The sequence below is a fragment of the Acipenser ruthenus genome, chromosome 19 (genome assembly GCF_902713425.1).
Source record: "Acipenser ruthenus chromosome 19, fAciRut3.2 maternal haplotype, whole genome shotgun sequence".
NCBI lineage: Eukaryota > Metazoa > Chordata > Actinopteri > Acipenseriformes > Acipenseridae > Acipenser > Acipenser ruthenus.
Window position 1 is genome coordinate 28,534,727 of NC_081207.1, and position 14,807 is coordinate 28,549,533.

At 38.8% G+C, this 14,807-nt stretch overlaps 1 protein-coding gene across 2 annotated transcripts in view; it reads right to left on the minus strand.

Moving 5' to 3' along the window:
• Positions 1-727: 727 nt before the first annotated feature.
• The window catches only part of tshz3b (teashirt zinc finger homeobox 3b), a 36,699-nt gene continuing 22,619 nt past the window's right edge, over positions 728-14,807 (minus strand). The window contains exon 4 of one of the 2 annotated variants that reach the window (XM_034040965.3): positions 728-6,500. In XM_034040965.3, the coding sequence (XP_033896856.1) occupies positions 3,304-6,405 (3,102 nt within the window). In that variant the 5' untranslated portion in view covers positions 6,406-6,500 and the 3' untranslated portion in view covers positions 728-3,303. The remainder of the gene's footprint in view (positions 6,501-14,807) is intronic. The other variant, XM_034040964.3, reaches the window with a different exon arrangement.

A 14,807-nucleotide genomic window follows, 5' to 3' on the forward strand; every position in this document is an offset into this window, starting at 1 on the left:
TCAAAATATTGGTCAAGCAAACATCCAAAATCAATTGGGAAAGCTGTGTGTAACCTGTGAACTTGGTATCTGATGCACTGGCTTTTTTGTTTAACGCTTGAGATGAGATCACAATCATAAGCAGAGGTAATAATTATGGAGGCGAGGTGGAAATAAACACACAGCACCACAACAGCAATTTAGAAGCATACATCCAAACCATCAGTCAAGCAAGAAACAAATGCCATAAACTCAATCGTGGAGGGCATTAACTTGCATGCATGAATTATGGCAGTATCTGAATTTGTCATGCAAGGACTGTGGCTAAAATCACTTGCCCTATCAAGGTGCTCTTGTTTCCCTTTGCCTTTTTTATTGGGGGGAGATTTCCTTGATCTCCAAAAGGGAAGACATGAACTATAATCCCTTTTTTAGTTTGATTGCTTCCATGTAAAAGCACAATTTAAAATAATACAATCCTCTTCATTGTAATTCTGAATACACATATATATGTACTGAAATGTGATAACCTGCACCACAAAGCAATGGGATAAGAAAACATACTTTTACACTTTAATTTCATAGATATTTGTAATTAATGAACACCTTCAATACAGGGCCAGACTTGAGCTTTGCTTCTGACATTGTATAACAAATCATGGCATGTCACAATAGATGAAGCACAGCTATGGCAGGCCTGACTAAAAACATATTTAGCTACTTCAAGTAACATGTGAATTCTGATATTACTTTACTTAGGGAGCTGTCAAAGATTGGAAAGCATGGACCTGTTTACAGATTATAAATTTTGAATTGTTGACCCATGTAAAACAGGACATCAAAGCCTTGTGTTCTGAATGCAGCATTGTTGTCAGAATACCATGCTATAAAACAGGAAAAATAGTAAGGGCATAATTACAGGCTTATGAATGACATCCAGAAAGCAGGACAAATTATGCTATATATATATATATATATATGTTTTGTTTTTTTGTTTTGTTTATATATATTGTGGGCATTGATACAAAATTGATAATATTGGTTTCCTTAAACTCAATTTAATCGGTGAAACAGAGGGTTCTCTTTCAGTAAAAAGATCATTAAATTGATTGATTGATCAAATCCAAATGTAATCTGTTGTGCTATTAACAATAGCCATTTCCTGTGTTTTTTCTAGAACTTGATTTTTTCACATTCTTAGCTGATTGCTGACCAAGCTCTGAGTAAAGATTAGTCCAAATGTAATTATGATGTTGGCGATACTATATTGTGCAATAATGGCTTTTTATTTTTTTTTATTTTTTTTTTATATATATATATACAAGTGAAGCCAAATACATCGAGCCACATTAGTCTTAGGGCAAAAATCAATTAACTTTTAGCTAGGAGAAAGAGTTTACATATTCATGCAAAAACTGCATATTTGGATCCATTCATTTTGAATTTATTATCAATGATGTGCTAATTGAAACAAAATAAATAGCTCCTCACTTATTAATTTTGTCAGCTAAAAGTTAATTGAATTGGCCCTTTAGTTAGCTACTGTATTATGGTTTTCTACAGCCAATAAATAGGTAAAATTGCCCTCTGTGTGCAGATTTTAGTATTACAAAATACAGCAGGAAATTTCAACTACAATGTAACCTCACATGTAAAGAGGGCTTGTAATACACTACCCTTCCAGGGAGCAGGTTTGGATTTAGTGGCCTTTGAATTTGCACAAGCACTGCACTTTCGATGGTAAAGTTCGCTGAAACATCAGTGATTTATGTGCAGAGCGCGGCGACTGCCAGTGGCTGGCAGATGAAGAAAACTACTCAAGCTCATGTCAGAGAGAGACACGGAATACAATTTAATTTTAATGTGCTCATTAGCCATAGCACATTGCAGACATAATTGTGAACTCGACACAAATTATTGCAAAAAACATTTTAATGCTGCAGTAGAAAAAAAAAGGTTATATGAAGTCATATAATGGGTACTTCATTGTCAACAACAAAAACAGGGCACAGAGTGCATAACAGTGTGTGCGCTGTTTACATGCCAATATTTTATACATAGATTCTCATATGGTGTCAGCTGTCAGTTACTTCTGCAAATTAACTGCCAAAAATATAGCAGAAGAGACTCAGTGTGCTGGTAACCATGGGTTACCTTTCAATTGCCTAAAGATAAATCTGCAGTATGGAATCATGGGAGAATAATTAGGCAGAACAAAAAGTTACCAATCAAAAAGGCGTTCTACAATATGAAATAACAACCAAGAGTGCTTATAAGGAAGAGTTTACATCATGGAATGCCTTATAACTTTATAAAGTAACATCTTTTTTGTACAAACTTGTCTTTAAAGATTTATTTTGTATTAAGTTTCATGAAATACAGTACAATTTGTACTAGAGGTTTAACCCTTTGAGCACAAAGCTAAAATAATAATAATACAAAGTTTTAACCGGCTTTTTTGATTAAATAACATATATTAAAAAATGTAAAAAAAAGAAATATTGTGCAAAACGATTTCATGAATGTCTTCATATATTGTGCACCATCTAGTATATACTCATAGTTTTTTTTAGTTTTTCTTTTAAATTAAAAAAATATAAAAATGGTGCATAATTTAGATAGGACCTTTTTTTTTTTTTTTTTTTTTTTTTTTTTTACACAGACCTGAATTAATAAAGGCTCCTGATATATTGAACAAATGACAACAGCTGTGAATTCAGCCAGCCTTACATCTATATTTTATACAAAGAATTTATCAGATTTGGAACTGTTCAACTAATAGTAGCCAATTTTTGTATGCCCAAACTTTAATTTCAGCCAGTTTAGTAATTGAAACATTTCCCCCCTAGCTTTTGGTTTTCAAGTGAACATAGAAGTACTTAGCCGTACTCAGAGGGTTAAATGTGGAAGGCCGATACCAGCACACTTAGGCCATGTAAAAAAGTGCACCAGATTTAGTTATAAATGCTTAACTAAACTGTCCATAAACACATGCAGCTTAATGCACAGAAACTAAATCCAATTTACACAAATTCCAAACACATACCACTTCATTTATTTTTTAATAACCTTCATATTTAACCAGTAACAACAGCTGATTATGCACTTCTATTTTAAACACTGTACAGTTATAAAATAATAATAATAATAATAATAATAATAATAATAATAATAATAAAAAATAGTCCAGAGTGTCTCCTCTGGAGATGTAACAAGATTGTGTGCCGAAACTAAACAGTAGCTTTATGGCATCTTTGTGTGTGTACAGTTTTTTTTTTTTTGCCCCTCAAAAGCGACTTAAAGCCGAGTTCATGGGAGCCAGTGCTACTGTTTCTCGAGTTCACACACGTACATGAGGTGATCCTCCGGGGACTTGCCGTGTGTCTTGCTGAGGTGCAGCTTGACGGCATGCTTGCTTGCAAAAGTCCGGTTGCAGAGCTTGCACTGGTAAGTGGAGCCGGCCTCTTCCTCCGGGGAGGAGCCGGGGGTGATCAGTTTTTCGGAGTGGCTTTTCATATGCGTGATCTGGCTATTGATCTGTTCGCTGGACAGTTTGGACAAGTCCCTCAACCTGAAACCCAGATGCGACTCTAGGTGGGTGATGTAGGTAGAGGGAGTTCGGATCTGTGAAGCACAGTCATTACAGAAGAACACGGGGTGTCCAGAGTCCAGGTTCTTTAGGAACTTTGTTCCACCTGTCCTTCTCAGCTGGTATTTCACATTGGCTAGCCAGTGGCTGATGGTGGTCATTGAGAGTCCTGTAAACCTGGAGATTTGCATCCTCTCCTGGGGGCTGAGGTCCGCCATGATGTACTTCCCATCTGAGGTCTGTCTCAAGCTGGCAGCAAACTGTGCCTGGAGGATGAGCAGGTGCTGGGGGTTCCAGTTGGACTGGCGGCCCTTGCGTTTCTGGGCTGGGGAGATCTCCTCTGGCTCCTCGATGGTAGTGCCCTCTATGTCTGACTTCTCAGACAGGCTGGTAGGTGTAGAAGATTTTGATGTGTGACTTTCTGTCAGGTTCCTCAGCATATCAGAGATATCTGACAAGGCATTCTCGCGTAGCGGAGAGTTTGACATGAATGACACGACTGCAGATGTCTTTGTCGTTGTCACTGTGGATGAAGGAGAAGCAGAAGACGTTGATGTGGATGACAACAGCGCTGAACCTAAAGAGCAGCTTTTGTCACTCTTGCCTTTCGTCAAATCCATAGGCTGGTCGTTGTTGACATGATAGAAATAGCGGTCCAGGCGCTCGTTTTTTTTGGTCTGCATGGGTGGGGTGGCCACTGCAGCTTTCTCTGCCAGGCTATTGTTCATTTTGAAAAGCATGCTCATTGGGTCTAGGGCAGGCAGAGCTGGCTTGGCAGCCTTGCCCAGGTGGACATTCATTATAGACTGAAGCGCGCTTAAGGGGTTAACAAAAGGTTGCTCTGGAGGGTGGTCTGTGATGATGGCAGTGCTACTACACATAGTAGTGGCAGGCAGTTTGATAGGATCTGTCCCATTCTCAGCTGAGTCTTTTTCATTGTTCATGTCTTTATGGCCCCCTCCATTGCTTTCTGGGATTTTAGCACTATTTTCTTTAGGGGAATCTCCTTTCATGGGTTCACCGGGTTCACTGCTACAAGGGGAAGGTGTCATTCGGCGCCGAGGAGACGATTTCACCTTAGGTTCCTTCATTTTCTCTTCCACTTTGGCCACCTTCTCTGTGACCTTTTTCACCAGCTCTTCCATGGCATGGAAGTTATTTTTTGGCAGAGGTGAGGTCTGGCTGCAAGGTGGAGAAACAAGTGGTTGGCTTTTGGTTGGGGACAAAACCTCTCCGCCTGTAAACATGTACTTTAATGCAGAACTTTTCCCAGATGAACCCAAGGAAAGCTTCATGATATTGGGGAGTTGATAGGCGGCGTGAATGCTGGGGTAGCCACCCCAGCTCGGAGCACCATTCTGAGCTTTGTTGATGGCAGATGTCACTGTGTTTTCCAGGGATTTGAGAATGTCAAAGCCACCTTTTGGGCTCTCCTCCAGGTCTTCCTCAGTCAGGTAGTGGTACTTAGAGGGGAAGTCAAACGTCTCCTCATCCTCCTCCAACTTCTCCTTGTCTTTGCTTTTATCCTTGGCACATTCCTCTTCCATCTCTTCTTTCTTGATCTCTACACATAGCTTTGGGGATATGCTGGAAGGGGTAGCAGCTGGAGGTGAGAATGTTGTAGCCATTAAAGGTACTGACTGCACCTTCTCCTCTAGTGGAGTGGCTGCCACTGGTGTGATGGGGGCTTCCACAATGGGTTTCCCTTTCTTGATGGCTGAGTTTGTCACCTTTATGAAGTGTCCTGTGACCATCATGTGAGCGGTCAGCTCCTGCAGTGTATCGTGGGAGCTCCCGCACTCCATGCACTTGAGGATCTGGGATTTGCGTGACTCAAACTGCCAGGCATAGCTGGCGCCGTTCTGGTGGCCGTATCGGTTGTTGGGGGTAATGTAGGGGTTGGAGGCCTTATGCAGAACATCACTGGGGTCAGTTGAAAATGATTTGGGTGTCCCTGCTGAGGAATCCGGAGAACTGGGGAAGTCCAGTTCGATAGGTACCCGCTTTCGGGTGGAGGAGATGATTTTGGCTGCCACAGGGGTCACAGGCTCCTTGAGAGGCACTTTTTGGTAGTGCTTTGTCTTGATCATGTGGACACTAAGGTCCTGCAATGACTCAAAAGAGTGGCCACAGTACATGCACTTCAGGACCTTCTGGGCATCTTCCTTACCCTCCATCTCCAGCAAGGAGCGCTTGCGAGGTTTGGACCAGCGCTTTGGGTTGTTGTTGTCTGTCTCATGGTTATCGTCGCGGTAGTGTCCTGTTTCGTTCATGTGCACCGTCAGCCCTACCAATGTGTCATAGGCGGCACTGCAGTCTTTGCAGCGGAACTTGCTAGCCCCAGTAAAAATTGAGCCATACAGTTTGTTGCTCTGCCTGTAGAGCTGAACCGTGCTGAAAAGGTTAGGCTCCGGGTTAAGCCTGTTCTGAGACACCTGCTGAAAAGTCTTTGCCATGGCGGACTGGTGCCAGTCATAGCTGCCACTCCCACAGCTGCTACTGCTGCTGCTGCTACTGCTACTGCTGCTGCCCTGAGGCTTTTCGGTGGTGGTCTGGCTGAGGTTCAGGTTGAGGGTGGACCAGTAGGGGTTGGTCAGAAAGCTGTTGTAGATTGCCTTCATCTGCTCCAGGCTGTCCGGTGCAGGGGCGTCCTCATTGGGGGCTGACAGCTCCTTGATTTCCTCCTCGTTCTTGATCGAGGCACTCTCAAAGTCTGACATACGATCACTGGCCTCACTCAGATGAGATTCACTGTCCATTTCGTGGCTGGAGAACTCAGCCGCCGGGGAATCCTGGTAGCTCTGAGAGTCTTTTGAAAAATCCTTATCTGAGCACATATACTTGACTGGGGGTTCCTCATCCCCGGCCGAGTCATCTGGTTCAACATCTTCATCCACCAGCGCCGCTGCCTTTAGCTCGTCCGGAACATAGGCTGTGAAAATAAGACAAAGCCCAATTAAACACTATTCAACAAACAGACCCTATAAATTTTAAGCGAGGGTAAAAAATAAAATGCGATAAAGGTTTTAATTCCTTAATTCTGAATACAAAACAATAAATTCAGATATCGTAGTTAGTAGAAAATAATAATTTGTTACAATAATTGTTGCTGCATTTTGGCACAGACCTATATCTTTACAACAGAATAAAGTTTAGTGTTTTTTTTTTTTTTCTTTCATAGCAAAAATAATCCTCTCTTCAAACATAATATGCCACCTTATTCTTCTCAAGGGGCAACAGCTTGAAATTAAAACTAAATTTGAAATTAATGAAGCACATTCTGGAGGTGGCATTCATTTCTAAAGTAATAAATTACTTGTATCAACCTCAGAGACAGCAGTTCCTGTCTGTCAATTAATATGTCTTATGCTTCTTCTTCCTCTAATGCAGTTCTTAACAGACAGATTCACAATTTAAATTAAGCATGCATTTTCACTCATTACACTTCTAGAGGTATCTTTTTTTTTTAAATAAAATGAAGTTATATACATTTCAATAACAATTCATGTCAACCACATATATTTACATCAATTATAAGCAATTACAAAACAAAAAAATCCTGTGGACCTGTGAGTGACTCTAAAGCATGCACAGATTATTTACCACTTACCATACTGTACTGCTGACCCATTTTTATTTAAGCATCAGTATCTCACTCCCTATGAAAACTCACCTACAGAAATGCTAGGGGGGAAGCTTTGGAATGTTTGGCATACTATAGTCATGCCTTTAGATTTATTAGACAACATTTCAGTCTAGAAAAAACATCTAACTGGGTGCTGTATTTTTTTTAATGTGTTTTATATGCTGTATATATTTGGTAAGTATTTAAGCATGTTTAGCATCTATACACATACACTGCTGACCAATGAAAATTCAACTGACAAACAGCCAAAATAACTGACATATCAAAACATCAAGTAACAATAATAAGCTGTTCCACAACTCATCAATTGGCGAGACAGAGATGTAAACCAAGTTAAAGGAGACACTAAACAGACCACTTTCTGTCAAGGGACATACATTTGTAAAATGTATTTACAACCACTATACCATATTCTCTCTTTTTCCATTTTACCCTTGATCCGCCAGTATGTGGGGATACGTCATTCCTATAAACTACACCAGCGCCTGCTTGACAATTTAAACTTCACTTTGATACTACAGCATATAGGATTTTTAACTAAAGCTTGCATGCAGCGTATAAACTGTGACACTGAAAATACTGTCATTGAAATATTATACTATCTGTAGCATTTGGCAGTGCATTGTTTTACGGAAAACATAACTAACAGATATTTTACAACCTACTCGTCATTTGTGTTTAATATCTAATTATTACTGACACAGCCACATGACATAGCAGACCTTGAACCTGTACAGTACTGGAGTAGAGCACTCAAAAAGATTACTGTTGCTGTGTGGCATTTATTGATTTAGAATGTTGTTTTTTTATGTTGAATGGCCCATGTAAATTATGAGGAAGACAACATGGTTTAATTACTACAAGAAGTAAAGATACAGTAGCTCTTAAACACTTGGTTTCTCTACTGTTGTACACAACTGAATGTTTACTCTTCTGTGTACTTTAGTTGTCTTAATTGTTTTAACCTGACTACAAAAACACTATCAGCATAAGTATTTTGAAATGTTTATTATTTTCATAATGTATACTTAGCTAACGTAACTGTGGAAACAAATAAAGTACTTTTTTGTTGTTTTTCCAACTGAAACTCATCACTCAGTTGCTTAGATACTGAAACGCCATTATCTTATAGTAGATTTTTTTAAATTGTTGTTTTTTTTACATACACTTTTACAGATTTCTTTGCAGGTGTTGAAAAATTCAAGGCCACAAAAGTTAATATGAAAAAGGTAAAAATATGCCTCCTCTTCAAGTTTAATGCAAGCCTGTGGTTTTGTAATAAAGAGAATTAGTATACACATTCATGTCTACATTTCCAACTTGTGTAGCATTATAACTAACAGTGGGATGCTGCCAAAAAAGTATGAAATTGATCTCCTCTTGTTTCAACATTAAAAGGGGGAAAAGGTGGGTTGGGGGGAAGGGGGTAGTGATAGAACATTTGTGCTAGACTAAATATATAGCCCTTCACTGAAAGGAATCAGTGTAAAAAATGATTAACCTACTATATATAGAACCAACCCATACATTTATAATTTAAAAAACCTCTTACTAATATGTCAGTAACTGCAATGTGGAATTATTACAGTGAAAATGGTTTGTAGCCTTAAGCTGACAGTCTTACAAGTCTTGGGGATATAAAATAAAAACCACACCTCCCTCAGTACCATCCCTCCTCCCTCTAACTTGCTACTATCATGACCTGTGTTAATAAAGCTAATTGGATTTAAGATCAATAATGCTTAATTATTTCAATTTGGCATTCCCAGACAAATGGTCCTGGGACACAGAAGTGTGTGAGAATTCGCAGCCAGGAGGGAGAGCCCATTACTGCCTGAGAGGGACCATACAGGGCTTCTTCCATTGATCCCGAGGGCAATCACATCGACCTGGTCTGATGAATGTGGGCTCTCCACAGCTACAAGTTAACTTTCTAGAAGCCATGTCTGACCACATCTATCCAGGCAGGAATCACTGTCCCAATGGATAATAAAGTACTGTATGATAATAGCAATGACCATTGAAAGAAATCCCTTAAATCAGATCATGAAAAACAGCAAAGAAATGTTTTGGCTTGCTTTATTCCCTCAACCTCTAGGAACAGCTGGTAACCTCTCATGTGTCACTCTGCAGTATTCCCATTGAAATCACTGAAACTAATGCAAACATCTGAATCTGTACAAAACATGTATACTGTAATATTTTCACAAGGCTCAAAGCCTTACAATAGTGGGCCAAATACTCAAAAGAATCAATTAGATTGTGTTCTTCAGTAAGAATTAATGCACTTACCCGTCACACTCAATTTCCGACTCTGTCACCAGTTTTCTGATACAAAGCCCATGTCTTCAGTGTTATAACTGACTTGTTTAACCGTCACAGCTCGAGACTAGGCACGGTAATGTAATCATTAAACAGTTTTAGATACTGTGGTGCATTTTTTTTTTTTTTTAAATCTGTGATCGTTAGTTGCTTTTGTGCATTTTCATTTGCAAGTGAACTGTGACATTAGGGCCTTATTGAGCACTATATTCTGCAAATTTGAAGACTGACTTTGGATACTGTTTTAATTCTGGAAACTGGTGTTGTTACTTTTAAATATTTTGTTAAATTGCATTACCTTTTACGTTTTAAGCATTTCTGTGCATGGGTAACATTTTGATTTCATTTTGCTGTGTCGTTAATGGGGAATTTTACATACTGCTACAATACATACCGAATTTAAAAGTATGTACTGTATTACAGTTCACGTGTCCAGTCATCTCTTGGCAAGTGATATTTTCAGAATCATATCGTTCTGAAAATACCACTTCTGTTGAAAATATAGTACTGTACCAACAAAACTGACTACAGTACATCTAAATGGAAGCCTACTTATTTTAAAACACAGTCCTTTCAGCTATGTATTTTTGACATTGTATCTTTTTTGTGTTCCCTGAAAAAATTGACAAGTTTTTGTCTTTTACTGCGGTGTTATTCCCTCAACTCGTGCGCTAACAAATGTCAATGAAAGAATCAACGTCTCCCTGTACAGTTCCTCAAACACAAGTCATATTTTTACTTTCCGTATGAAATGTGTGTGTGTGTGTGCGTGTGTGTATGTGTGTGTGTGGCAGGGGGTTGTTTGGGTGGTAGGGGGCAGGTTACAACGTGCTCACCTACATACACGACAAATCAGATTAAATATTCAGATATGCGTCACACTTGTTTAACCGTCACTGAAGTCAAAACTTTATAAGGTCGGATATGTGAGTGCTGACTGTAATATTAAAATGTAATCCTCCACGCACACACAAACCCTAACTTGAATAAATTATAATTATGGCAGAACTACAAGAAATTCTGAAATACAACACTGATTTTTCAATAAGGCCCAGTGTAGTTATGAAAACATTAACTACCAATTAAGAGCATTCATAGTTGGAAGACATGCAGCTTGTGCCTGCATGGTTTAGAGGTGTGATCTTTTTGTAGGATAATTTTACCATATGTGTATACAATATATTTTTTGTACAGTACTGTGGGTTGTTTACTGTACCTGAACAGCCACTGTACCAAATCAGGGAGACTGCTCCCACATATGCATATTCGATGAGATAACTGACCATTTATACAAATCTTGTAATGACAATGCAAATGTCTGCGGATTAAGAAATATAACAGGTTTTGAAACGCTGACAATAAGAGGCAGCTGAGCAGTAGCGTCACACTGCAAGATTATGCATAAACACTATTGAGAACACTGCTAATCATCTGCTTATTCCATTCACTTGAAGAGTATCTGACAGCATATTTACATTAAACACAGCTGACTAGTGGAATCATAAGTGTTGTGAGAAGGTTTCACAGCTACATTAAACCTCAATACAGATGCCTTTTAAAGCATTTAAGATGCTAGTGATGCATTCCATTTTTTAGTTATCTTTAGCAGGTTTTAGGGTCTCTAGTCATTAATACATCTTTTTGTCTTGTCACATTTCCAAACAATATAAAAACATGTTGATTACAGTTCATTTGTATGTGGTGGTGTTGCAATTCAGAAAAAAAACACATATCTATGGCTGCATAAATATCTTTGAAGCAAATTTTGCAAATTATGATGCACAGCATTCCCTTTAGGACAGCAGTGTAGCATCTAAGGTCTAATAATCTACCACATCTCAAGAGTCCCTCCCTACGCAACAAATGAGCCTTTGTACAACACGATGAACTGTTCCAGACATGTCAACACAAAATGCAGTGTACCCTTTTTCTGTTTTTCAGCAGACACAGGCACAAGAAAGTTTTTTAAATAAATGATTAGGCAACAGATTAACCTCAAAGGGGGCGACATTCAATTTTAAATACGCTTGCCTCATAGTATTCTAAAGCTTATGTAGTGCATCATTGCAAGCTCGAGTCTTGTTTGCCTTTACGAGAGCGCGCACTATTTCCGCAACATTTTTGAGGATTTTCCTTTGACTGTGTAACTGTAAAGACAAACAAAGCCCCAGGTCTTTACTGCTGCAGACTTACACATTAAAACTTAGAATGAGAATTTTTTTTTTTAACTAACAGATACAGCCAGACAGGCTTCAAATGATAGTGCAGCTTTAAAAACAAATCTCCCAGTTCTTAAAGTGAATACATACCTTCTTAAGTGTCTGCTTCATAAAGATATGGTTTTAAGGTTCACAATACAGGTATAACCTACTATACTACTATGAACTTTCCACCCCCAGCAGTATGTTTGGATGACCTTAGTATCCCTGTAGATCACCCCTCAGGGCTTCAGCCATATACATTCAGTACTATTGCTCCAAGACAGTGTTGTGTAAGAGGAATGCAAACTACTTTGTTTATCAGCCATACAATTTCCCTACGATTCTCTGCTGAACACAATGTTAAGCCCATTTGTCCTCATTATTTATAATACTGCATAGGCATCAAATGGAAATCAGGGCAACACTGCTGTGAAACTGAGCCATTTGCTGTAATGTTAAAGCTACAATATCGCTTACCAAAAATATACTGGGCATATTACTTCCTGATTAATTATTATTATAGAGACAATGGCAGCAAAAATGTGGCTTTCAAACTGCATGTGTTGCGTTTAGCAGGATTTAATTTAACTTAAAAACAACAAAAAAAAAAAACATCTTTTCACTGGCTGGGTGTTTAATTAAAACAAAAATGGTGCAATTTTTATTTTTAAAATGGTATACAACTGCATTCTCAAGTCACTAGAGTTTATTAGTACTGTAGTCATGAATGGTTACTTCTTGTTTTTTTTTTTTTTTTAATACACGCTAGTAACACATTTGGTTATAGATTAACCATATTTCGGCAGTAAAATTGGGATGCGATATGCTAGCAAATAACTAGCACAAATACATTTGAAAAAGAGTGCGAAAAATCCAGTCTGGAAATGCAAAACTATTTTGCATGCCATTCTAGTGCCTGTTTTAAATGATTTGATCACAGTGATAAAACCATACCCTGTATCCCTGAATGCCACTGCACTAAGACAGACTTTGATGTGCAGCACTCTGGAATTGTTTCCTAGGTAGTTTGTAAAAAATATTTATTTTAACACCAGTTAATTATGATGGGTCTTTGCTGAATGCACAAGCATTAAAAAAAAGTGCTGATATTTTAAGTGCAACGTGCTTCCCTGCAACGCATTGCAAACTCCCTGACATTTAACATTCACTCCCAGCACCTATAATAAGGGGTTTGATTGCTTCTTTTGCAGATTCAGTCATTTAATAACTGTGATCAGTTGCATAAATTTACTATACAACCAGCTTAAATTTGCAAAATTGTAATTTGTTAACCGATTACTGCTACTGAACCCATCCTGATCAAAGCCCTTCCTGGCTTTGCGTGTAAGAACTGAGATTAGCTGCTACTTAGAAGCTTTTTTATTTATTTTTTTGGTTTTGTATTACGAGCTTGCATTTCTTACACATTTGTAGTTCACTGCAGCAGCCCATCTTGAGAAATACAAGCGGTCTTCACTCTTTTGCTGGCATGGCACACGATTTGACTGTATTAGCCACTGAAAAGGAGAACTGCAGTTTGGTAGTCATTATGAAAAGGAGAAATTCATTCCACTGGGGCTTTCATATGCAGAGATGCTCTGACAATAATGTCTACCTAATAGAGAACAACCGGATTGTTTTTATGAGCAATGGGAAATATACTGTTAGTTTCTGTTTATGTATTCTGCATATTATATTTTCCCTTCACATTACTTGACTGCTTAGTTTTTACATGTTTGTGCATTTTACCCGTTTCCCTGTTTAATAAAAAAAAAAAAAAAACAGACATGAATCTGTGTTTGGAGCAGGTGCTTCAACCAGAGTGCACACTCTTGTAAGCGAAGTTCAATTTATTTACATACAAATAGCGCAGTGGCCTGCATGAGTCAAGCGCCAGCATACGTTTTTTTCACCAACATATCAGGATAGACAAAAAGGAGGCTGTCTTTTTGATAAGGCAAAGCCAAAGGTGAGCGCTTGACAGTGGCATCACGTGATGTCGTAGGGTGCCGGAGCCCTGGTGACTGGCAACATTAAAGCGGGCAGAGGAGAGGGACGGAGATGCATAAGCGACCTGTCACTTTGCATGCTGGCACCGACGACTCACCTAGACAGGTGACGAGTCAGGACCCATGCTGGCGGTCTCATGCTGAGAGGAGACTATGGATGAGCCTGACAAATCCAATGGGACTCTGCAACCCCACTCCCTGCCAACAGCCCTCACAGTCAAATGCCTATCTTCTCCTTGTCAGGACGGTCTGATGTTCTAGTTTTGACACTGCGTCCCTCTAATGTGGAGTTGTCATTCCAAAGTGGCTAACTGGCACAAATGCCTCACTGAAAACTACACTCGCCCCCTTTTCCCCTGGTTCATTCATAGTTCATTAAAACAGTGTGTTTACGGATTTCATGCATTTATAATGCTTTTAGGTGATGAAGTGAGCCCAACACGGCCTTGTTGTTGAAATTAAATACTGGTCCAATAAAAAGTTTCTTTCTTATGCTAGAACAATACCGCATGAAAACAAATGTGATTTCAGTTAATAAATCTGTAATACGTCATCCGTTGGGGTCAAAATAAATCGTTTTTAAGGTTTCCTGGAACAAACTGAAGCAGCAACACACAACATATTAATCACATATTTCCATCCAAATCCAATGTATGCAACTCCATGGTGATATAGACCACGTCTTTCTGCATATAACAATTGTTTACTTCCAAAGACAGTAACATCAATAAACGGAATGTTTTACACAAGTGGGTGACCATCGCGAGTTTGTTGGAAAGGAACTCTAATTACCAGTATGTATGAAATGTGTGTTGCCAGGGTCGCATAGTAACTTAAAATAAAAATGATTTATGACCTGTACTGGGTGTGTTGGAAGTCACTTTCAAAACATCTCCCTCTTGGATTCTCCATGTTTGCAATACCAATATACAACCACTATTCTTGGATTTGTCGAAATAATACAGACTTCAATTCAGGCTCCGACTTTTATTTATTTTTAATTCTTTCATGTTCCCCATGGTATTCATATTTATTGATTTCCAGGGTATATAGATACATTC